Source organism: Aristolochia californica, unplaced genomic scaffold (genome assembly GCF_029961685.1).
Source record: "Aristolochia californica isolate CCGP_79_NKW_82.1479 unplaced genomic scaffold, dmAriCali1.0.hap1 SCAF_6, whole genome shotgun sequence".
NCBI classification, from domain to species: Eukaryota; Viridiplantae; Streptophyta; class Magnoliopsida; order Piperales; family Aristolochiaceae; genus Aristolochia; species Aristolochia californica.
The window spans coordinates 34,794,282-34,820,853 of NW_027182257.1; the positions used below are offsets into that span (position 1 = coordinate 34,794,282).

The 26,572-nt window shown below is 41.4% G+C and overlaps 1 protein-coding gene across 3 annotated transcripts; it reads right to left on the reverse strand.

Moving 5' to 3' along the window:
• Nucleotides 1-2,995: 2,995 nt before the first annotated feature.
• Nucleotides 2,996-26,572, reverse strand: LOC137933909 (cleavage and polyadenylation specificity factor subunit 1-like). Of its 3 annotated transcripts, XR_011109141.1 has the most exons (4): nucleotides 26,113-26,572; nucleotides 18,854-18,999; nucleotides 4,978-5,161; nucleotides 2,996-3,865 (listed from the first exon to the last, which is right to left on the reverse strand). XR_011109141.1 is itself a non-coding variant. In XM_068778013.1 (2 exons), exon 1 carries the CDS (start codon nucleotides 26,418-26,420, stop codon nucleotides 26,148-26,150), a length of 273 nt encoding a protein of 90 aa, XP_068634114.1. In that variant the 5' UTR covers nucleotides 26,421-26,572; the 3' UTR covers nucleotides 25,593-25,642; nucleotides 26,113-26,147. The 3 variants fall into 3 exon arrangements, 1 of the variants encoding a protein (XP_068634114.1); XR_011109142.1 differs by lacking the exon at nucleotides 26,113-26,572 and having other exon boundaries at nucleotides 2,996-3,699; nucleotides 18,854-18,977; XM_068778013.1 differs by lacking the exons at nucleotides 2,996-3,865; nucleotides 4,978-5,161; nucleotides 18,854-18,999 and adding an exon at nucleotides 25,593-25,642.

A 26,572-nucleotide genomic window follows, 5' to 3' on the forward strand; every position in this document is an offset into this window, starting at 1 on the left:
TCCAACAGGGGGGCATCATGATTCTCAAATCACTTTCTGGATTACGAAAGTTTCTCAGTAGTTACTATCGTATCTTGATTTCCAACAAGGTAACAACAAGTCTTGTTAGAATTCCGAACAACATATATATTATCGGAGGGGCAACAATGAGCAATCTCGGACAACAATCACAATAGGAGATTTATGAGAAGATTAGAGACATCAGGTAATATTTTCAAAGTCGATTCTCAGAATAAAACTCTGTCAATATATAATATACAATATTAAAAGCTCAGTAATGAAAGGAAAAAAAAAGTTAAATACAAACCTAAACTGCTAGAGATAATAGATCAGAAAAAGGTTTACATTATCTTTGTGGGTTGACCAAGTCAACTCATAGAACCTGCTCTGATACCATGTTGAATTTATAGAAAAGAGAAAAACTTCATTGACTTTTTGTAATCAGAGTACATGAACCCCTATTCATAATAGAGGAAAGTAGTAGAGTCCAATTACAATTAAACTACCCTTGTTCCAATTACACCCAAACTCTAACACTTAAAGATAAGTCCTAACTTAATTAAATAACCCAACATAAATAGAAAATCAACATAACTAAAATACCTTTAAATTGAAACTCTTCTATGAAACTTCCTTCCATAATAATTTTGGCTTTATAAGACTTTTTATTGTGAGAGTCATGTAAGAGGCTTCTATATCTTCTCTTCAACAAATATAAGTAGTTATGCCAATAAAATCTCATTAAGTTCTCAATGGGAGGTTTGGTGGGGGTATTTTTAAGTTCCCCAACCTAAACTAACCATATTTTACCCATTTACAAAAAAGTTGATTTTACATTGATCAATCAGTATAAAGTGTTTGATCAATCAATCATGTGTATTGGATACTTTTTTTTTGTCAGAATATGATTTATTAATTGATGGTATGATCGATCAATATCTTCCTGTTGGTTCTAACATTTTAAGTTGATCGATCAATGTAGTTGATATGATTGATCAATCAGAATTTCCATTGACAATGCATATCAAGTATGACCGATCAATCAAATTTCCCACCGAGAATGCATAACAAGTATCATGAGAATATTTTATCAAAATTCCCACTGAATGTCATGGGAATATTTTATCATAAGTGATTCTAACATGTATGAAATGTTTATATGCTATGATAAAAACATGTTTGAATGCAAAATATATCTTAAAGCTTCAAAATTTGCTTTGTGTCTCAAGTTTTGGAAGTATTGGATTGCTCTCTTACATAGATTGAGTTTTGATATTTCTCAATGATTCCTAAACTCTTCAATTTTTCTTCTTCCTCTAAGGGCAACGTCTTCAAAAGTGCTTTGACATTCCATGGAGCTTGAGGTCTTTGAGAAGCTTGTGTTTATTCCATGCTTAGACCTTTGAATTTTGTGTCTCTTGAAGGAAATGTATCTTAAATACTAGAATTGCAATTGTTAGCTCAATTAAGTTTTGTTATTATAAAAATGAAGAAGAGAGTCAATGCTTAGTCAACTATCTCCCCCCTTTTTATGATGACAAAACCTAATGTCGAAAAAATTAAAAATATAACATCCCTAAAAGTTGGAGCTATGTAGACTATAAAATTTTTGGGAAATAACTCGTTAATCTATGCATATTTGATTTCACATTTAAGCTTTGATTTTTCTATTTTTAGTGTGTCTTAACTATCTTTTCTTCTCTCCCCCTTTTTATCAATCTCAAAAAGATGTGCAATGTCAATTGTGAGTAAAAAGTTGGCTCAAAGGCCTATAATATATATAGAATACAAAATTTACAAAAAAAAAATTGTAATTACAAGTGCTTAAGGGAAAGATACAAGCAAACCAAACAACTATAAGTACAAAGAGAGTTGGGCCGGTAAAAAGTAGGTTGGAAGACTACTTTTGAGGTGGAGGTGGCAGTATACCCCGTAAAAAATATCAAAAATATTTACGGTTTAGATTCCATGATGGAGAAACTTAATACCCCATGTCAACAGTTAGAATTCCATGACGGAAAAACTTATTATTACATTATTACATTTATGTTACCACCATCCCCCCCCCCCCCCCCCCCCCCCCCCCCCCCTCCCATTAATGTCATATATTACTCTACCACTTGAGAGTCGTTGTCCTGTAGAGGGATACGGTGGTGGAGGTGGACACTTTAAAGCAATGCCGATAGACACAATACCTACGAAAGACAGAGTGTGCTCTAAATTGAGCATGAGTTAAGACTAGAGTATAGAGCAATATCTTAGCAGTTAGGAGTGATTTACTCTCACTGATATTATGCCAACTGGGCCTCATGAATGAGAGCACCAGCGTGAGAGGGAGTGTTGGAAAATGAAATCATATTGGAATATGTGCTATTTTATAAAAAAAAAAATTTTATATATTATTTGCTGCAAGCTGAGAGTTCATGTTGTTCTCTCACCCCCAGTTTGAGGGGGAGTTGTGAAAGATAGGGCCTAAGCCCACATGACCAAGGAAGACCCACATATCCAAGTGCATTAGAAGATGAGCCCAAACCCATAAGACTACGAAAGACTCATGCATCCAAAATATATAAAAACGGACTCAAAACCCACAAATCAAGGAGAAATCCCATAGGCCCACGTACAATGATGGCAAGATAGTAAATAGAAGGTCATCTCATAAAGATAATATTGATGTAATTAAATTAAAGCATCAAGGTTAAAACCTTAAACCATAAGTTGATGGATATTATTATAATACAATAATTTTATTAATATATAAATAGAGCTTCAAGGGGAAGGTTAGGTTCATCAACTCCATAACCCATTCATTCTCGTATTCTCCCCAACCATTTTTTCTCTAACTCCATCTCGGACCCGAGGGGTGAAACCTAAAACCCAAACCCGGAGTTTTTGGGTCGGATCAGATCCGATTCCCTATAAAACCCAACCCAAAACCCACCACTACTTACCAGGCACTGCAATAAAAGTATCTGGCTATTCATTAGCTATCCTGCTACGTAGAGCAAGGAATAAGTCGAACAACACAATAAGTCAAACCTCCAAAAGTAGTGTGGTTCAATAAATTTACATCAGAAAAACTAAAAAGAAACAAATGATACAACCAGTGGTCACAATCTTGCTTCTGCGCTTCCGACATGACTACAAAAAATATCTGGATTTCCAAGTCGATCATTAGCCATTTAAAGTTTGCAAATGTGGCAATGATGTGAACTTGAATGGCTGAAGCCAGAACAAACCATGGATGATGGACGCAGTATGAAAATAATGCAGAAGAAAATTCTTCAAGGTTGAAGCAATCACAATGCAGGACTTGAGCAGTGAGACCCATCCCATGTCCTTCAGTGAAGACTTTACCGAGGTTCCAAGTAGAAAGGTCCTGAATTCCTAATATGTTGCATAAACAGAGGAACTCTACACCACCAGCAAGCTTGCATGGTGGAAATAATTAATGACATTGAAACCAAGGGGGGCACAATCAAATCATATAGTTGTCCTGCTCAGATTAAATAATCGGCGTAAGCCATTCATGCAGCATATCAGATGCAGACTAGGGCATCAAAAGCTCTGAAAGGATGACCAAAATTTTCACAAGAAGGGCATGCCCAGGAAGGAGTAATTCAAATTGGTCATGAACTTAGCACGCGTTGCCCCAATTTAATGAAGAATTTCCAACTGTTCCAAAGCAGAAGTTCATAACTGTATAAAGCATGAACAAACAGCAATAGTTAACAGCAACTTATACTCATAACAAAGATAAATGGTACATCAAAATCAAAATTTGAACTTTCATCCGCCTCTCACTCTGAGAATGGCATGAACACAGCAATCTCCAACTGTTCCTCCCAAGGCTTTCTGTTTATAACTGTATAAAGCATGAACATACAGCAATAACTAACAGCGACTTCAACTCATAACAAAGATAAATGGTCCATCAAAATCAAATTGTGAACTTTCATCCACCTCACACTCCTTGAGAATGCCATGGTTTACATAACACGTAACGTTGAAGAGACAACGTGTCATTCTCTAGAAATATTAATAGATGAGTGATAACAGTTAACTATATTGCCAGGGCCTGGGCGGTGGGCTTTCCTATTTGAACGGAAATGTTGAAACGCTCTGGGATTAAGGCCACACACATGTGAAACAGCAGCTATCAATTTCTTTTTCAGGGCCTGAAGCCTGCGAAATGTGATCTCATCAAGGGGTGCAATGCATCCAAGGCTTCCATCCAGAGTCCCAAACAAAAGGGCAAAGCGATTGGTTTTGTCCTAGCTAGGGGTAGCTGTACCAGCTCTATCAAGGATGTAGGGAGCATCTGCAACCTCAAGAACCTTGTAATGTCTGCCCCTACATGAAACTCTGCTCTAGATAAAGCTTCTGACCTTTCCAACTCTCCAAATTTTGTCGTGCATAATAGAAAATCTGTTTGATGAAAAGGGTATTGAGTTTAATATTGTTCAACATCTCATTTGTGGATTTGAAACCCGACAACATGTAAACAACTGATGGTACGACCTCACTTTGATGTCATCTACAGCCATATCCCAAGCTAAAAGAATTCATTCTGACAAACTCAATAGGGCACCAAGTGATTCATTTTCAATGAATCACGTTACTTGGTGGGTTAAGTCTCACTTGAGTCCACATGTCATGGGCAATCTCAGCTCTTTGGCAAATTATAGATAATCCATGCAAGATTTTAAAGGTCATTAACTTTTTTTCAGGAAGATGTGACAGGACATATTGTTACCAAGAGGTAAAATTTGTTGAAGAAATTACTCTCATTCAATTAAAGACATCACAAGGTACAAGAGAAAAAGTAAATTATAATCAAGAGACAGAGAAGTGCAACCTGAATATGCTTTTTCTCTCGGTGTAATTTTTCCTTATAACAGATTTCATCTCCTTGGGGAGTTTCTCTTAGTGAATTTTTTTTCTCATTGTTACCTAAAACAGGTACAAGAGAACAACCTGAATATTCTTTTGGTCGTCAGAGACAACAAGAGTCAAAGTGATTCCATCAATTAAGAATTCCGTAGCATAACAATCAAGTGACAAATTCTTTGGCCAGCAAGCTCAGCTGCAAGCCTCTCTCTTTCAAATTAAGACAATAAATCCTTCTGTGAATATCACCGAGAACAATAAAATTCTTGACCTGCAACATATTAAAATAGATGGTGGATTTAAAAGATCAATTTTGTAAAATAAACTTACAGTCATCTAGTAGTGAGGAGTTTAGGATCTGATAATAAACACCCCTAAAATAAAAATGACAAAATTAGCAAGAGTTTTTTCTCCCCAAGAAAAAAAAATAAAAAAAATAGACACATACAATGTTTAAACTCACAACATGAAAAGGAGGGGCTTCATAAAATGCTACACTATTTGTGAAGTTGGGTTCACGGCCCATCCCAAAATGACAAGCCAACTTAGGAAGCCTCTTTCCCAACTAATAAATTCAAGATCTTTCTACTCACTAATCCATGTGGGATTATTCCTTAACACTACCCCTCACGTATGGGCCTTCTTTTGTGGCTCTACATAATTTGGGTGGAGGCCCGCCTATATATGAGTACCTGCTTTGATACCATGTGAAGTTGGGTCTAAGGCCCATCCCAAAATGACTAGCCAACTTACGAAGCCTTAGTATCAGAGCTGAAAAACAAGTCTTGGCCAAGTTTCTTTTGATTTTGTAGATCTTCTCTCCATTTTCAGCAATCTCCTTGAAGGTTTTTCCCAGATCTCTGAATTGGTAGGGTAAAAATTCCATTTTTTTTCCCTTTTTCTGCCTTTCTTAGCCTATAGCCTGCATCATCCTAGTTTCTTGCAATTAGGTCATTCTTTCATCGATTCATGGTCTCAATTGCTGGAATTGATCACTATTGGTTCTAAATTGAGTGAATTAGGCACACTTGATTGTGCAATCATAAAAATTTGGGAAAGTGTTTCCCTTGGTTAATTGACGCTCTAGTGTACTGAATTGTGGTATTTGGTGATATTTAATGGCTGATTCCAACACACAGGTTATTGTCTAGAGGACTACTGAGAGCTCAGATGTAAAATTCTCTCATTCTATTCAGATAACTACGATCTGGTTGAATGGATCGAATTATGTAAACTGGTTTAGATCAGTTTTGATGTATTTGAGGGCTAACAGAATAGGAAAATATATAACCAATGATCCCCCGGTGCCTGTTACTAAAGATTGGGTGAAACCTCTTTCCTCTATTATTACCACCATGAAACTGACCATCAGGCCTACCAGTAGAAGACTGAAGGTTAAGAGCAACTGCTTCTGAGAGAACTCTACTTGACTCATTCTTATTTATAATTGCACCTTCAACTCAAAGAACTTTGTTAAAGGCTTGTAAGTTGGCTAGTCATTTTTGGGACGGACTTGAGACCCAACTTCACACCATTCAACTCAGTACCAGTCCATTTGTGTAATATAATCTGTGGGCTAGAAACTATCAGCAAATGACCTTGAAGAGAAGCCAAAGCAAAGATATCATTGCTGGACAAAGCAAAAAAAAAAAAAAAGGACTAGTGACACCATGGGGGATCCTTCTTCCCATAACACAAGCTAATAACACAGCTGGAATATCACCTCCTACATGAAGATTCCAATAAAATCTATCATGAAAATTGTTAAAGAGAAGATATGGAAAGCTCTTACAGGACTCACAGTAAAAAATCTCACATAGCCATAATTAATATGGTGGAGTTTTACAAGAGTCTCACACAAGGAGGTACAGAAGAGTCTCAGTTTAAAGGTATTTTAGTTATGTTAGTCTTCTATTTATGTTGAATTATTTAATTATGCTAGGACTTATCTTTAAGTGTTAGAGTTAGGGTGTAATTGGGACAAGGGTAGTTTAATTGTAATTAGACTCTACTACTTTCCTCTATTATAAATAGGGGTTCATGTACTCAGATTAAATCAAGTCAATGAAGTTTTTCTCTTTTCCATAAATTCAATATGGTATCAGAGCAGGTTTTGTGAGTTGACTCGATCAACCCACAGAGATAATGTGCTCCTTTTGTGATCTATTATCTCTAGCAGTTTAGGTTCATATGCATCTTTTTTTTCTTTTCAATCCCTATACCTGTTCTTTTCTTTGCATTTTCACCTCTATACTGAGCTTTTAATATTGCATATTATATATTGACAGAAAGAAATTTGAGTCTACTTTCCAACTCAAAACAAATTTTTTAAATTGAAGTTTTCTACAAAGAGAAGCCGATATTTGAAGCAGCAAAGGTCAGATTGCAAGAGAGGTTCGAATAGCAGAAGAAAGCTTCAACTTACAAGCCGGCTTATGCCATCAAGAACGAGACTTTACAGGGACAAAACACAACATGGGAGAAGAAAATCACTCCTAGTTGTACGACAAAGCTCCATACACCAGACAAAACGGTCATAATCTGAAACACACTCCGTTCAATTTGAAAGGCAGAAAATTAGCCTAACTTTAGGGCTTAAACAAGAGACTACTCACTTTTTTTTTTTTTAAATGATGTTGAATTTTATTATGAGAGCTCAAACGAGCAGATTACAAGAGGGGAAGCTTTCCCAAACAATGAGAGATTGCTAGGAGGTTCCAAATTTAGCCAATTTATCAGCCAAAGAATTGGTTGATCTAGGAATGAGGTTCCAATTACAATGAATGGATGACACAATGTCAGCAATAAGTGGCGCCAAGGAGGGAAGCTATCTTTTGAACACCAACTGATGACAGTCTTTGAGTCGCCTTCACTAATCAGCTTGCTATGAAACCGCTCTTTAAAGATTTGGAGGCTGAATAGAAGAGCACTCACTTCAGTAATATTTGAATCAGCAATACCCACCGGCCCTGCATAGGATAGAATAGGGTCTCCACGGCTGTCTCTGAAAACACCACCAACTCCAGCCGGCTCAGGACAGCCTAAAGCACTGCCGTCAAAATTGAGTTTGGTGCAATCATAAGGGGAAGGATCCCAGGTGACCATAACCGGATTCCTACAGGGGCCCGCCATGTGCACAATCAAGCCCCAATTTTCTTGAAGGGAGACACCCGATAGAGAAGCAAACTCCTTCCTAGAATATAGCCAACTTGAGATAAGGCCCAATGCCTGAGAAGCTATATTATCTGGGATGTTAGCCTTGGAGCTGAATCTCCGGTTGTTTCGCTCGAGCCATATACACCATGGGACATGCGCAAGGCATGCCAAGAAAATTATTTTGCCCAACTTAGGAAGGCATATCCCCATAACCATCTCAATGGTTCCGAAAAGGTCCTAATATAGCCCCATTTGGAGACCAATCTTCTAAAATATCTTTATCCAGACTTGCCAAGAAAAGTCACAATGTAAGAGAACATGATGGACTGTCTCATCGCACACACCACAAAAGGGACAAGTGCGAATGGGGGCTGTGTAACCTCTTTTGTGGAGGTTGTCAAAGGTGAAGATATGTTCCCTGATGGCCATCCACACGAAGAATTTGATTTTACTGCGCTGAGAGCTTCTATGCCAGGTTTGCCTTGTGCTCATGCATGCTATAATCTTGTTTTCTAATGTGAGAGTAGGCGGAAGCAACTGTGAATCGGCCATTAATGTTGGGCTTCCATATCAGTTTATCAACTGCATGCTCACGAATAGTAGTGCTGCTGAGTCTGGAGAGGAGACACTACTCACTTTTTAAGAGTAGCTCAAATACAAATCACCTCTTGGGTGAAGAATAAAAGACTTCACCCAAGCTGAATGTTAGGCACACTCCTATATTTTTTAGGTAGTAGATCTAGACATTGCTCTGAAGTGATAAAAACACAAGATAATAAATTGAAGAAATACTTAAGAAAAACAACTTTAACCGGAAGGAGGCGACTATGCAACACTCATACTTCCAAAGTGACCTTTTCTTTTTTTGGAAAATTAGGGGAGACTATAATGGTAGAACTTAATGAACTTGACTAAGTATACTTTATTTTGCATAATCAAAATTTTTCAGAGTTAACAATGCGGAAGATATACAGCCAAGTAACAAAAACACAAAACTTTAAAACAATTTTGAAGCAAGATATTGCATATCTTGAATGAGCACATCATGGAGTGATTAAGTTGGATCAAAACTTTCTGATTAGAAGACAAATTTGGCTAAAAACTCGGATGTTAGGAGAAAAGGAAAGTCAAATCGCATCAATGTTTGGAGAGGTAATAGGAGAGAAATAAGGAAAAAAGAGAGATTTTAGACAGAACTGACCTTTAATAATTATGATATCAATATCTCTCAAAATATATATTAGAATCACAAACGATCTGTTGATCAAGAAACTAAACTCAAATATCTTTCATTTGATATGTAATTTGACATAAAAATATTTGTTCTTGACTCTTTTATGACCTCTTGATTCTCTTCATTCTATATTTTGACCCTTGCCGACTACAATGCGAATCTCCTTAAATATAGATCAAATTGACATGAAATTTTCTCCTTATGAAACTAGACTTCAATAAATTTCATCCAAGTATTACTTTTCTTCATAAAATATACTTATTTTGAGACAAATAAGTTGATATATATCGGGAATTTGTAATCTAGCTAAACTGAGTACTCTTTCTTCTTTGGCCAGCATGACCATTGACTCTTCCAAGATCAATATCTCCCTCTAAAAAACTCAGATTGAGAATTGATTGAATAGGTAAGAAAATAGACTTACAGATATTTTTTTGGATATATAATTCTCCCTATAAAGTCTCGTTCTTGATGGCATAAGACGGCTCGAGAGTAAAAGTTTTTTGCTGCTGCTCGAACTTCTCTTGCATTCTAACCTTTGCTGCTTTAAATATCGATTTCTATTTTTAGAAAACTCCGATTCCCAAAATTCATTTTGCATCGAAAAATAGACTCGAATATCTTTCCATCAATATATAATTTTTTATATGAAAATCTCCAAGATAACAATGGGTATTGGAAATGAAAAGGGTGAAAAAAGATAAATACGAACCTAAACTACTAGAGATGATAGATCAGAAAATGATCACATTATCTTTGTGGGTTGACCAAGTTAACTCACAGAACTTGCTCTGATACCATGTTGAATTTCTAAAATTTAGAGAAAAACTTCATTGACTTATTGTAATCTGAGTACATGAACCCCTGTTTATAATAGAGGAAAGTAATAGTCCAATTACAATTGAAGTACCCTTGTCCCAATTACACCCAAAGTCTAACACTTTAAGATAAATCCTAGTATAATTAAACAACTCAACATAAATAGAAGACTACTATAACTAAAACACTTTTAAACTAAGACTCTTCTGTGAGACTTCCTTCTGTAAGACTCTTGTAAGACTCCATATTAATTTTGGCTCTGTGAGACTTCTTACTATGAGAGTCATGTAAGGGTCTTCCATATCTTCTTTTCAACAATTTCTCTCTATTATAAATAAGGGCTCATGTACTCAGATTACAACAAGTTAATGAAATTTTCCTCTTTTCCAGAAATTCAACAACTCTATTAGAATCCTTCTCAAGAGTAGACACATCATCGTCTGCTAACATTAGTACTTGTAGATCCTCATATTTTGGCCCCAATCCATCCAAAAATCTGCCAACTTGTATTAGTCAATCCTTTTCTCGCAATTTCACAAGATCAATAGTAAAGGGATGAAGTACCGGTATTTCTTGCACCACAATATTATTTCCCCCTCCTCATGCTAAAAAACTTTAACATATAGCTCATTCACATGAGACAAGTTGCTTTCTTGATAAAAGATAGACTCTAGTGTCATCCACATGTCCTTAGCAGTTCCACAACCGATAACTTAATTACTAACATAAGGCTGCATTGAATTCAGCATCCATGTCTGTACTTAATGATCCTCAGCCTTCCAATCTTCTGTAATTTGAGACCATACACAAGGACACCACCACAACAACCCTGAGGACCCACCTTCACTAAAGGTCCTCTTGCAAAAGATTTCTGCCTTCTTTTTAAGTAATGCTAGTCTGGCCTCTCAATAGCTAATCGAGTCATACAACAGAGGCACACAAAGTTACAAAGTTAATAGCTTTCTTTCCATATTGTTTTAAGCTCCTTTTTTATGTATTATTTAAGTTAAATTGCCATAGGGGCAGAATTGTAATATTTAATCCTAAAACTAGGGGGGACGTCAAGCCTACTTAGAGGACAAGGGAATGGAAGAAAAGGCAAGCCTTGAATTAGGTTAAACAGGTTTTGGAGTTCTCCTTGACGAGCTCTAGGGTTTGGAGGTCTCCTTGATGAGCTCTAGATCCAGGTTCCCTCTTGAATCTGAATTTTCTTCTTCTCTATTTTAATTTCTGTTTACATTGATCCATGCCGAAGAGGGGAGGGAAATTGCTGCCCTTTTTCGAGTTCAATCAGGGGCTCCATCATCCCCTCCATTCACAGCAGCTATAGAGGGCTTCTCCCTCTCTTTCCGAGCCAGAAATGAGGCCTCTCCATCATCACACCACGAGCAGCCATAAATCAGAGTTCTTTCCCAGCATCAAGATCGGCAAGAAGCCAGGTTAGGACCCCTAACCTCAGGTACAAGGACTGTCCAAGTTAGGGGTTTGCAGCCCTAACACGAGCAGCAGCAAAGAGGGGTTCAAACCCTCTTTTCCGTGACCAAGAAGGGGACCCCTTCCCCTCCTGTCCGAGTAGCAGCTGCAAGGGCCTCTGCCCTTACCGAGCAGCAGCCTAGCCCCACAAAGGAGGCTGCTTTCCTCCTTTCCAAGACCAGACCAAGAAAGGAGCCTCTTTACCTGTCCTTACCAAGAGCAGCTGCTCTATTACAGTGTTGGATTAACAAATCCCACGCCGAGTTACTCGATCCATGACTAGGGACCATAACAACTTGGTATCAGAGCAGGGTATCATGGGGGATACATCCAGCAATGAAGAACTTAGAAGCATGATCAAAAAGATTGAAGATGACCAGGCTGAAACACGAGCAAGTCTCCATGACTGACTAGCATGATGTCTGATCTCATGGCAGAGAGAGACTCTATTCCAGACCCAAGGGAGGAGCAGTTGGCTAGGCGCACTACTGTCGAGGGACCGCAGTGGGGAGGTACAATACCCAGGTACACAAAATTAGATTTTCCTACCTTTACTGGGTCAGTCGACCCTTTAATTTGGTTGCATAGATGCGAGAATTTTTTTTCAAATCAAGGGACTGCTGAGTTTGACAAGGTGGAACTTGCCACTGTCCATATGTTAGACAAGGCACAGCTATGGTTTCACCAGGTGGAACTAGAAAGATTAGTGCTGGATTGGGATGAATTTAAAGAATTATTTGGCCCTCTAGCCCACAGCAACCCCCTTGGGAGATTTGGTACTATTGAGACAAATCGGGTCTATTGAACTGTATCAAAAACAGTTCCAAAAAAAATTGGCTCGCGCTGGCCGGTTCATACGAGTCGACCTGCAGGTCGACTTATTTACAGCAGGCCTCACTGAATCTCTAAGGTTAGAGGTGGAACTTCATTCACCTTCAGATTTGGCTCAGGCAATGAATTTAGCTAGAGCAATAGAACAACGGCAAAGACTTCAACATCGTAGGCCAATTTGGCAAGGGGAACAGAACACTTCGTCCAATTGGCAAGGTCTACGAAATTCTTCTCCTTAGGTGCCACATCCAGCATTACCACCTCCCATAAACAATCTGATTACTACTCTAGCAGCTGACATGCGCTCTAGTAATCCCCACCTCAATATATAAAAAAATTAACAAGTTCCGAGATGGCAGAATGGAGGCCCTAGAATCTATGCTACAACTGTGATGAACCGTACAAGGCTGGTCACCAATGTAAAAGGTTGTTCTGGCTCGAAGTCGATGAAATAGAGAATACAGAATATAGTGATGATCTTATTGAGGAGGAATCACCAACAATCTCTTCGCATGCCATTATTGGGCAGAAATCTGCCAAAACTATGCAAATCAGAGCTCAAGTCCTCGACCAGGAACTGGTGGGACTAGTGGATTTGGGAAGTACACACAATTTTCTTAGCTTGATAGCTGCTCAGCATCTTCAGTTACTGATCCTTCCACACCCAACAACCACGGTTTCAGTGGCCAATGGGGAGAAAGCCCCTAGCTACGAGATCAGCAAAGCGGTAAAATTTTCCATTGGTACTACTTTATTTCATTCAGAATTTTTTGGCATACCTTTGGCAGGATTTGATATGGTGTTAGGCATCAAATGGTTACAAACGTTGGGACCCATACTGTGGGACTTCTCTGCTTTAACTATGAGCTTTTTATTGAGCGGTCACCAAGTGCTATTACAGGGCAGTCAGATAGACAAACCCCACCACCTTCATACTATACACACACAGGACCAACCGGACAACACTATTGAAAATCTTCTCGAAGAGTTCTCCGACCTCTTCCATGAGCCTTCTGGATTGTCTCCCTTGAGACATTGTGACCATAGGATCTGTTTAAAACCAGGATCTGATGTGGTGGTAGTTCGACCGTACCGGTATCCCCACCTACAGAAGGATGAAATCGAGAGACAATGCCAAACTATGTTACAACAAGGCCTTATTCGTAGCAGCCGCTCCCCCTTCTCTTCACCTGTCTTGCTTGTGAAGAAACATGATGGCACATGGAGATTTTGTAATCGATTATAGGGAGTTAAATGCTCAGACTGTGAAGGATAAGTTTCCTATTCTGGCAGTGGAGGAGCTCCTGGATGAATTACATGGGTCATGGGTCTTCACTAAACTGGATTTACGCTCTGGATATCATCAGCTTCGTATGCACCCCTCCGACATCGAGAAGACAGCCTTCCGCACACATCATGGCCATTTTGAGTTTGTGGTCATGCCGTTCGGATTATCAAATGCACCATCCACTTTTCAAGCACTGATTAATGAGGTATTTAGCAACTATCTTGGGAAATTCGTACTTTTTTTTTTTTTATGATATACTCATATACAGCAAGTCCGGGGAAGAGCATTTAGTGCATTTACAGATAGTTTTTGAATTATTACGGGCCCATCAACTCTATTTGAAGAAATCCAAATACTCTTTTGCGGCATCACATGTCGCCTATCTCGGCCATATTATATCACATGCAGGGATCACTGTTGATCCTGAGAAGATTTAGGTAATTCATGATTGGCCACAGCCTCAGTCTTGCTCAGCTTTGAGAGGATTTTTGGGCCTAGCCAAATACTACCGCAAATTCATTCAGAATTACGGTCCCTTGGCAGCCCCTTTGAGCAGTCTCCTCAAGAAGAATTCCTTTAATTGCAATGAGGAGGCCACACAGTCCTTTTGAGGCCCTCAAACGAGCTCTCGCCTCCACCCCTGTCTTACAACTTCCCAATTTTGAGGACATATTTGTGGTTGAGTGCAACGGTGGGGGCATTGGGGCCGTCTTACAGTAACAGTCACACCCCATTGCATATTTCAGCAGGCAATTTTTTTTTTTTTAAATGATGCTGAATTTTATTATGAGAGCTCAAACGAGCAGATTACAAGAGGGAAATGTTAAGCACCTAGCCAATACTATCCAAAAGACCGGCCTGTTAGGAGCAGAAGACATAGGTACTTAACCCCAGGACCATAACAGGAAAGCCTTCCCAAACAATGAGAGATTGCTGGGAGGTTCCAAATTTAGCCAATTTCAGCAGGCAATTGGCAGCACGTCATCACAAATTGGCAGCGTATGAAAGAGAATTAATCGGGTTGGCCAAGGCGGTCCAACACTGGCGTCCTTACTTATAGGGTCGTGCATTTATCATCAGTACTGATCAGTAAGTTGATGGGATTTGATTTTTCAGTTGAGTATTGTTCGAAGAGATTAAACAAGGCAGTGGATGCCTTGTCACGGTGTTTTGAACACCAGCAGCTCATATATGCGATCAGCCAGCCTCGTTTCCTCATCCTAGACTTGGTGAGAGAAGCCCATGCCACTCTTCCGGCCCTACAGGGGTTATACAGAAAAATTATAGAGGGGACAATGGATTCTAAGTGGTCCATCCAGGATTCCCTTATTTGCTACAAACAGTGGACTTATCTTCCCCACACTTCCGAGTTGATTCCAGCCATCCTCTCTGCCTACCATGACAGCACACATGAAGGCATCCAGAAAACTTTGCAGTGCATTCGAGCAGATTTTTACTGGCAAGCCATGAAAGACCACCATAACGACATATGTCTGAGCATGTCAGGTATTTCAACGCAACAAAGCCGACCACTTAAGTCCAGCAGGTCTTCTACAACCTCTTGCCCTCCCTACACAGGTATGGGCCGATATTTCAATGGACTTTGTTGAGGGTCATCCACAGTCAGCCGAAAAATCAATATTATTTGTGGTGGTCGATCAGTTTTCCAAGTATGCACATTTTATTCTTATGGCTCATCCATATACAACATCACGAGTGGCACAGACCTTCCTTGAGCATATTGTACGCTTCCATGGCATTCCTGAATCTATTGTTAGAATCGGGACGCAGTATTTACCAGCACTTTCTGGAGGGAACTTTTTTGTCTGAGCGGCACGAAGTTGAAATTTTCCTCCTCATATCATCACCAGACAAATGGCCAAACCGAGGTGGTTAACCGTACTGTCGAAATGTACCTAAGGTGCCTTGTGGGCGAAACACTGGGTTCAATGGCTACCGTGGGTTGAATACTGTTACAAGACTTCAATCCACTCCGTCTTGCAATCCACTCCTTTCAGGGTTCTTTATGGCAGGGATCCCTCTCGGCTACTATCTTATACTCCTGAGTCCACCCACGTGGACGCCATTGATCAAGCACTCATGGATCGCGACCAAGTATTACAAAAAATTGCATAACGCCTACAGCGAGCTCAGGTTCGCATGAAAGATGTCTACGACAAGGGACACCGAAACGTCTCGTACGAGGTCGGGGACTACGTTTGGTTACGCTAACAACCGTACCGTCAACAGTCCATTGTCGGACCATCATGCCATAAGCTCTAACCCAAGTACTTTGGGCCTTTATCCATTATTCAACGTGTGGGACCAGTGGCCTATCAACTACAACTTCCAGCCACGCCAAGCTGCATGATGTGTTTCATGTATCCCTCCTCAAACCATATACAGGATCACCGCCCACATCCACTCCGTTCCTTCCTCAAGTGGACAACGGACACGTCATTCTTAACCAGCCGCAGTGTTACGGGCCTGTTTGGTCAATGACCAGTGGGAGATTCTAGTTCAATGGACAGCTACAGACCCTATCGTAGCAACATGGGAACAATTGGACACCTTCAAACAGGTCTACCCAGCTTACGAGCTTGAGGACAAGCTCTTTCTCCAAGGGGAGGCAAATGTTGAGGACTCAATAGCTAACTGAGTCATACAATAAAGGCGCACCGAGTTACAGAGTTAATAGCTTTCTTTCCATATTGTTTTAAATTCGTTTTTTATGCATTATTTAAGTTAAATTGCCATAGGGCAGAATTGTAATATTTAACCCTAAAACTAGGGGGGACGTCAAGCCTACTTAGAGGGCAAGGGAACGGAAGAAAAGGCAAGTCTTGAATTAGGTTAAACAGGGTTTGGAGTTCTCCTTGACGAGCTCTAGGGTTTGGAGGTCTCCTTGATGAGTTCTAGGTCCAGGTTCCCTCTTGAATCTGAAATTTCTTCTTCTCTATTTTGATATTTGTTTACATTGATCCATACCGAAGAGGGGAGGGAAATTGCTGCCCTTTTCCGAGTACAATCAGGGGCTCCATCATCCCCTCCATTCACAGCAGCTATAGAGAGCTTCTCCCTCTCTTTCCAAGCCTGAATTGAGGCCTCTCCATCATCACACCACGAGCAGCCATAAATCGGAGTTCTTTCCCAGCATCAAGATCAGCAAGAAGTCAGGTTAGGAACCTCTTAACCTCAGGTCCAAGGACTGTCCAAGTTAGCAGTTTGCAGCCCTAACACGAGTAGCAGCAAGGAGGGGTTCAAACCCTCTTTTCCTTGACCAAGAAGGGGACCCCTTCCCCTCCTGTCCAAGTAGCAGCAGCAAGAGCCCTCTGCCCTTACCGAGCAGCAGCCTAGCCCCACAAAGGAGGCTGCTTTCCTCCTTCCCAAGACCAGACCAAGAAAGGAGCCTCTTTACCTGTCCTTACCGAGAGCGGCTTTCCTCCTTCCCAAGACCAGACCAAGAAAGGAGCCTCTTTACCTGTCCTTACCGAGAGCGGCTGCTCTATTACAGTGCTGGATTTACAAATCCCACGCCGAGTTACTCGATCCATGACTAGGGACCATAACAATGAAGTACCGGTATTTCTTGCACCACAATATAATTTCCCCTCCTCATGCTAAAAAACTTTAACATATAGCTCATTCACATGAGACAAGTTGCTTTCTTGATAAAAGATAGACTCTAGCGTCAACCAAATGTCCTTAGCAGTTCCACAACTGATAACTTAATTACTAACATAAGGCTGCATTGAATTCAGCATCCATGTCTGCACTTAATGATCCTCAGCCTTCCAATCTTCTGTAATTTGAGACCATACACAAGGACACCACCACAACAACCCTGAGGACCCAACTTCACTAAAGGTCCTCTTGCAAAAGATTTCTGCCTTCTTTTTTTAAGTAATGCTAGTCTGGCCCCTCAAAGCAGTGCATAGCACTGCAATATCAACAGCAAAGCACAAATCATAGGTAAGAGTACAATTAGACATCCACCAGCATACCCACCAAACCTGTCCAGAATCACAAATAAAATTACCACTAAATGTTCCTTCTACCAATTAAACGAGTATGATGCAGCCCAGACAAAGGGTATTTGAAGCTGTACAACTTTTAAATTGGTTAAATGAAACAGAATTAAAAGTATAAAGGGCATGCCTGGTTTTCTGGATTGTCTTTTGAAATTCACATTGTGTTAGCCTTTACCAATGAGCTCAGGAAGTAAGAGAAAGCACAAAATTGTCAAAAAACAAGTCATAGAGTAAGTCATCAATAGGGGCATGTCACTTGTAATACCAAATATTTTGTAAGGTATTAGAACCCAGGAGGCCACCCTCCTTTCACATAACCTTTCAAGATTTTAATATGAATGTAACACTTTTTCCCTCCCAAACCCTCTTTCCTTTTGAATTCTATTGATTCATTCAAGCCAACACCACAATTGTTACAATTATTCCTAGGTCAAGTAGAAGAGAAAATTTGCTATTTTTCTGCTTTTACCTAGGGCTGGAAGTGTTTTAAAAAAAATAAAGGCAATGAGAAAGGGGAATTGATTAAGAGGACCAAAATGGGTAAAGGACTACAAGAGGAAGATAATACAAGTAAGAGCTAAAAGAGAAACGGAAGAACAATAACGACCAACATCAGCATACACAAAATTAAAAGAAAAAAAACAGATCATAAGAAGGTGGGGGGTAGTCAAGCTGTCCGCCAGACCATTGGCTCTCCAAAGGACATGCTGCCAACAGATAGTCAACGGCCAATGTCCTTGATCACATCAAAGTACTCCAAGAAGCTTATGTCACTAGATACTCATGAGTTCTAACTGATTAGCATATTGGGACTTCAAAAATAACCAAATGCATATACAAAACATAAAAGCTAATAGCAAAGAAAACAAATGGGAGCCACCATGGTTGGTAGAAGTAGGGAGAGGTCCGAAACAGTCTGACCCACTGGATCATAACTTTCAAGCCAAAGAAAAGACGTATTCAGCCCACATAGGCAACTTTGGGCCAGGCTTACGTTGTATCTGTGTGCTTGTCTGACTCCACAAGATTCTTTAAGAAGCATATTGAAGTGATCACTTCAATGAATCATGCTGATTAAAAAATAAACTTAATCCTTTTAGTTGATTCCATAAGAAGTAAGAATAAACTCACCTCATATGAAGTCCATGGAATGAATTGTCATACTCAAGCACTACAAGCTTTGCATCTTGAAAGGCTAAGACTATGAAATCTTTTCTTCTGCTGACATCATCACCCCCTAGAGATAATACTGCCAGTGATTTACATTACCATGCAATCTTGAAGCCATTAAGAAAATAGATCATTAGTAAAAAGATCTCTATGCATATATGATACTACATAAACAAGCATTATAAGATAAAAGAAAAAAACTATTGTTCAATATTGCAATGCATGGAGAATTGATACAGGAGGTACAGCTTGAGAAGGATAAGGCTTCAATGAGTAAGCAGAGATGAGCTTCTTGGTGTTTTTCAGAAAGCAACAAAGAATAGATCAATGCCTAGTTAAAAGAAAATAATTATATATGAAAAAAAAGCATGCACAAAGAATTTTGGGAGAGCAGAAAGCTGTGTGTAAAGGCCCAATATTACTGGTCCACAGGTGCACATGCTCAAGCAGGTTGTTTGAGTGTGAAGCGATCAAATAAACCCACATGCTTGGAAAGATCATGTGCTTATCAGTTGAGGCCTCCTACTTTGGGTAGTCATTTTCAGATGGACCCAAACTCAAATTCAAGAAGAATCTAAATAGAGAAGCTTTAATGATACTCCCAGCAAAGTTCATGCGACACAAATGTAGAACAATTTCCAGTAGGAAGACAGTGGTGGAAAAATGAGATATGCCGAACCAAAACTGGGAATGGATGGTGTCAACAGGTTCCCATCTGGCCTCAAATTGGGGGAGGTTGTGCCATTATATAAGTACTTCGGGTGGGCGACCGGGAAGGTGGTGAGTGTCGAGTAGTTTGGCTGGGTGGACAGAGAGCAAGAGGTCCTCAGCGAGGCAGGTAGGAAATGGCTGTGAGAAATGTTGGGTACGGGTGGATTTCTTTAGTTGGCTGACATGGAAAACCGGATGGATTTTTGGCATGAGAGGTCTAATTTGTAGCCGATGATACCTATCTTTTCCAGCACTTGGGCCATAATAACATGGGCTGAGTTTTTCATCGGGTTTGGCGACTAGAGATTTAAGGCAGCATGGCTGGAGTTTCAGATAAACAAAATCACCTTCCCAAAAGTGAACCTCACAGCGGTGACAATCCGCAAGAGACTTCATCCTATTTGGGCCATGGTGGGGTTGTGTTGGAGTTCTTTGAGGATATGATCCCATTCTTGCAGCTACTGGTTGACTTCCTGGACCGGGGAGACGGCAAGGGAGATGGATGAAACCTTGAGGAGCGAAGGAGGGTCTCTCCCATAGAGGGCCTTGAATGGGCTCATCCCTGCTGCTCTGTGGTACGTGGTGTTATACCAGAATTCTGCCCACGGAATCCACTTGGGCCACGATTTTGGATAGTCACCCATGAAGCACCGAAGTTATGTTGCTAGGCACCGGTTCACCACCTCGGTCTGTTTGTCTGTTTGTGGATGGTAGATGGAGGTCATACAGAGTTTTGTGCCTGAGAGAGAAAAAAGTTCCTTCCAGAAATGACTGGTGAAGACCTTGTCTCTATCGGATACGATAGATAGGGGAAAACCATGTAAGCAAATAATCTCCTTGGCAAAGATAGCAGCAACCTGTTTTGCCATATAAGGGGTGGCTGAGTGGGATGAAGTGGCCGTATTTTGTCAATCTGTCTACCACCACCAGGATAGTGTCATAGCCTCTAGCCTTTGGGAGTCAACCTAAGAAATTGGGGGATATATCCTCCCACACTTGAAGAGGAACTGGAAGCAGCTGTAGTAGCCCAGCTGGGGTGAGATTGCTGGATTTGTTCTGTTGGCAGATATCACACGACTCCGCAAATTGCTGCACATCTTGTTTTAAGCCCTTCCAATGCAGTATGCTAGATAGCTTCTTGTAGGTGCAAAGGTATCCTAAGTGGCCACCGGAAGAAGTAGAATGAAACTCGAGTAGACACATGGGTTTCAATTTTGAAATCCAATATAAACCTGACTGAGACAACAAGGTGGCAGATGCCCTGTAGCGAAAAATAGCAAATCTCACTCTCTCAGCTGTATCCTTCGCCTGCTTCATGGGACTTGAGGAACTAGAGCATGACATCCAGAAAGATGACAGCCTCCGCCGCATACATCAAGACCTACTGGTCAATCCCAAGAGTCACCCTAACTACTCCCTTGTCAACGGCTGTCTCATGTTCAAGAATCGCTTCGTTCTCCCCCCATGAGGTAGTGACGCCATTTTTGCACCGCTAAGACCATGGCCATGAGTTCCCTTTCGTATACTGATTTTTTGCCTTGCTTTATCTGATAGGCCTCGCTGAAATAAGCTATGGGTCATCCTTCCTACATGAGGACTGTCCCCACCCCTCATCCCGAGACATCAGTCTCGAGAACAAATGTCTTGGAGAAGTCTAGCAAGGCTAGCACAGGTAACATGGTCATGGCTGTCTTCAACTGATCAAATGTTATTTGCGCTTCATCATTCCACAAGAAGGAATCCTTTTTAAGAAGTTGGGTAAGGGGTGCCACTATTTTTCTGTAATCCTTCACGAACCAGAGATAACAGCCTGTGAGACCGAGGTCATCCTTAAGCCTTTGACATCCAAGGGCACTTCCCATCGTAGCATACCTTCTACCTTAGAAGGATCAACTGATACCCCTTTGCCTGAAATCAAGAGACCTAGATAATCCAATTGTTGTTTCCCAAAGGCACACTTTTTAAGGTTGAATACCAAGTGATTGGTTCCCAATAATTGAAGTGTCACTCTTAGATGGGACAGGTGTTCGGTAAAGTCAGCATTGTATACGAGAATGTCATCGAAGAAGACCAAGATAAACTTACGAAGATATGGTTGGAATATTCGATTCATCAGTGTTTGGAAGGTGGAGGGGGCATTTGTCAGACCAAAAGGCATGACTAGAAATTCATAGTATCCTTCGTGGGTCTGAAAGGTCGTTTTGTGGACATCCTTTGCCAGCACTCTAATCTAAAGGTACCCTAATTTCAAATCCAGTTTGGTAAATATTTTGGCATTCCCTAATTCATCCAATAGTTCTTCAATTGTTGGAATGGAAAATTTGTCTCGAAAGGTGATTTTGTTGAGAGCTCGATAATCAACACAAAACAGTCAACCTCCGTATTTCTTTAGCTCCAATGGGACGGAGCTGGAGAAGGGACTCGTGTTGGGTCTAATGGTGCCAGCCAAGAGCATCTCCTTAACGATCTGCTCTATCTTTGTTTTCTGGTAGAATGGGTTCTGGTAAAGTTAGATATGTGGGGGTGGTGGAGTGCATGTAGAGGGATGGAGTCGTCTGTCGGGCAATCTGGTTGTAACCCAGATAATGGTCGGAAGACCTCGGGGAACTCTGTGAGGAGTTTTGTCACCAGTGCAAGTGTATCTATAGGAGTTTGCACTTCTCACTGAGAAATGCCATTGAATTCCAGTAAGCACCCTTGCCCCTCTTGAGTAAAGATTTTAGTCATGACTTTCAAAGACACCTCGATAGTGGGGGTTCTCCTTGAAATTGCACCTTTTGCCCATTTATCTCAAATTTCATGGAGAGGTTCCTCCAATTCAGACAAATGTCTCCCAGTAAATGGAGCCATGCGACATCCAAAACGACCTCTACACCTTCCAATGTGAAGAGGTAGAGGTGTTGCCTAATCCGCAGACCTTGGATGTCCAACTTGAGGTTTGGACAAAGGTCGTCACCACGAATGTAGTATCCATCGGCTACCATCATGGCGAATGTCCGACTTCATATCACAGGGAAACCCGTATCTTGAAATAGGGATGTACTCACAAAATTATGGGAGGCTCCACTATAGATTAGCACGACTGCTAATCGTAACTCCCCCACGGAGGGCGTGCATTGACAAGGTGACGAGATGCTCGTCTAGGGGGGTGTCCTCAGTAGAGAGAGGATTCTCAGATTCCTGCGCGATTTTGCCGCCACCATCGTCTTCCTCATCGGCGAGGAGCATTATGCTCACCTGCCACAGTCAACAGCGATGCCCAAGTTGAAACTTTTCACTGCACTTGAAACAGAGACCTCGTGCTCGTCTGTCTTGCGCTTTTCCTTCTGAAAACTGGCGTACAAGGAGATTTCACTGTGATGGAAAGGTCAGAGAGGTTGTCGACGGCTGGATTGGTCGCGGTGCCACCACTACAATCGTCGCATGTCATAGAGTCTGGTTTGGCTCATTATAAGGGGTGATCTGAGACAACACAGTGTCAACCGTTCCGGTCCCATGTCCCGAGCCAGGGCCAAGTTACACTCATCAATCCGCTATGGTAGCTCCATGAGGTCAACGAGTGAACTCCGCAGGTTGACTTGTAGCTTGGCTCGAACCTCCGTTTTTAACCCCGTGACAAATGCTCCCATCAAAACCTTGTCGGAGACTTCGACCAACAGCATCGAGAGTAGCTCCAAGTGTTCCAAGAATTTTGCCACTGATCCATCTTGTTGAAGCTCCAGGAGGTTTTCGTACAATGTCCCCATCTGCTACTATTTGAAGCGGTGGAGGAAGGCTGCCTTAAACTGCGCCTAGCTCAACAATGGGGTTTGGCGTTCCATCATTTGGAACCATGAAGGGCTCAGCCTTCTAGACAGACGACCACCCCCTGAATCCAGTCGTCTTCCTCGATGCCGTTGACGGAAAAATACCTCTTCGCTCGGTGCAACCAACCGTAAGGATCCTCTCCTGTAAATACCGGTAAGTCAAGCTTCTTTCCTCATCGTTTTGTATTTTCCAATCCCAAAATCCCTTGTCCAGTGTCGCCAAAAGCTTGATTCGTTGACGTCTCTTCCACCGGCGACTTCTCCTTCGCCGCACTCTGTCAGAGTGGTTCCGTCCACTCTTGTAGGCAGTAGCTTTCCGCACCTAAAAGATCGGTCTTTTGGTGTATTGGCTAGCCGTTGTCATGGTATCAGAGCTGGGCACGCCATGTCCCATGTTCGAATCCCGTGAGAAGAGTTCAAGAATGGGCGGGGTGGGTGTCAAAGTGGTTCCGTCCACTCTTGTAGGCAGTAGCTTTCCGCACCTAACAGATCGGTCTTTTGGGTGTATTGGCTAGCCGTTGTCATGGTATCAGAGTTGGGCACGCCATGTCCCACGTTCGAATCACGTGAGAGGCGGTCAAGAATGGGCCAAGTGGGTGTCAGAGTGGTTCCGTCCACTCTTGTAGGCGGTAGCTTTCCACACCTAACAGATCGGTCTTTTGGGTGTATTGGCTAGCCGCTGTCATGGTATCAGAGCTGGGCACGCCACGTCCCGTGTTGGAATCCCGTGAGAAGCGGTCAAGAATGGGTGGGGTGGGTGTCAGAGTGGTTTCGTCCACTCTTGTAGGCGGTAGCTTTCCGTACCTAAAAAATCGGTCTTTTGGGTGTATTGGCTAGCCGCTCCAACATTCCCGCTTGGAGCTCCATGAGTAGCTCACAGAGTGCTCCCGTGTCGGTTTTTAACTCTTCCATTCCCTCTTTCAATCCCGATACTTCACTCTCGACAAACTCCATCCTTCCATCCATCTTTAATTACACCATGCCCAATTTCACCCCGCTCTTATACCTGTTGATGAGAAACCAAAGAAGAGAGCAAGAGTTACCTGAGAATAATTCCAATTTCCTTCTTCTCCTCTCTTTTTTTTTTTTTTTTTGATAAAGATGTAATCCATTAAAAAGGCAAAAATTACAAAGAAATAGGGAGCAGATCCCTAACAACAAGATGTTGAAGAGATGCTCCCTGTTTGGCAAGCACATCTGCTGCCGAATTTGCAGATCTCAGAGTGTGAGACCAAATATAAGAAAATAATGAGGTAATCTCTAAAATGTCCTGGAAAATTTTCCAATGCCTCCATGGCAGAAAGGAAGTGCCACGGCCCCATCCAATGACTACTTTGGAATCCCCTTCAATGTGAATTGGGCCACTACATTTATCTTTGAAAATCCGAAGCTCGTTGAGAAGACCATGAAGCTCTACAGACGTTGAGTCGGAGATGCCTAATGGACCCGCATAAGAAAACTACTGATTGCCAAATGAGTCTGAAATCACACCTCCGAAACCTGCGATCCCCGGATTACCGAGAGAAGAGCCATCAAAATTCAATTTTAAGTATACAACCTCTGGGGGCGCCCACTCTTTCATAACTTGAAACTTGGTCCCTAAATGCATCCTTGCTAGATTGCTCCAGTTTTCACGAATAGAAGTGCCCTTGAACAAGCAAAAAGGTTTTTTGTCAGGAGCCAGGTGGATATTTGGCCCATCACTTTGTCTGCTACATTTTTCTCATATTCAAATTTAGCCTCGAACCGCCTCCTATTCCGTTCATTCCAAATCCCCCATGGCACAAAACTGACACATGCCGATAGCATCATTTTACCGAGCCCAGGAAGGGGATAACCATAGATTGACTTGCTAAAACTGAACAGATCTGCAGAGATACATATTTGCAAATCGAAATTGCAAAAGATAGAGGACCAAACCTTCCAAGAATACGGGCATAATAACAGGGTATGGCTGGCGGATTCTTCTTCAGTGTTACAAAGAGGACATAGCAAGTCTATTGAGGGGTGACCTCTTCTTCGAAGCACATCCGCTGTAAGGATCTTATTTTGGCAAGCACTCCACATAAAGAATTTTATCTTTGGAGGGCAACAAAGATGCCACACAAAGTATATATCATGCTCGCTCTGTGTTGAGTCCCAACCATTAATGTATCTGTATGCAGATGCAACTGAGAATTTGCCGCTTTTGTCAGGCCACCATACGAGCTTGTCTGTATTAGAGGGCCTCGTCCTGACATGGTTCAAAGAATCCAGTAAACGGCTATCCTCTCCTCTAATTCCTTTTATTCTCCTATGGTTATCCGGCCTCAACTAACTGTCCTAGGAAGGACAGTCGTGCTGTGCTGATGCCTCCCCTCTTTTTTCCCTCGAATCCCCTTTCTGCCCCTTCTCTTATATACGCAGCGTATTAAGGGTCTATCATCTTATTTGGTAATCAAACAAAAACAAACAAGTTGGAAGTCTTGCTCCATAAAAACTTTGGGGCATTTATTCAACTCAATAAGCCTCATTCTGGAGCACATTTTAGGTCTTTATTGTGTCTGGAGCATTATTGACATAGAGAAGGTGGAGAGAGGAGGGATGGATCAATTTGGAGCACTAAATTTTCCAGATTGTGTCCTTTCCAACTTGTCCAGAACAACGAGGAGGGGGTGGCACTATGTGATGAAGGGAACAGAAAAAAAGGTCTTGTGGAGTTACCTGTAGCGGCAACCAGCTCAAGAGCACCCGCAATTTCAGTACACCGCCACTCTAAACTTCCTGCCGCGAAGCCTTTGCATCTTCTTCATGGACTCTGACCACATAAACTTCGAGGATGTTTCCGGAGGGAGAACAAGCTTGGGAATGGGCCCCACAGCCCGCTTGGTTGGCCACTCCGAATCGAGATCATCAGTTTGGATTGGAGGGATTTCAGGAACAAAAATTGACGCAGAATAGGTAATTCGTATCCAGAACCGCAATTCTGTCCCAGTCGGCCAGTGCAACATCTTAAAAGTCGCATAACTCATCTTCGCATGGTTTTTTAGGGTTCTTCGCTACTGAGAAGTTTGAGAATGTAGAATTCACGACGGAAAGAGAATGAGAAGTAGATAAACTGTGCATGCAAGCTCTGTAAAGAACTGAAGTCTAAAAGGCAGAAGATCATCTCCCGGGAGGTCCA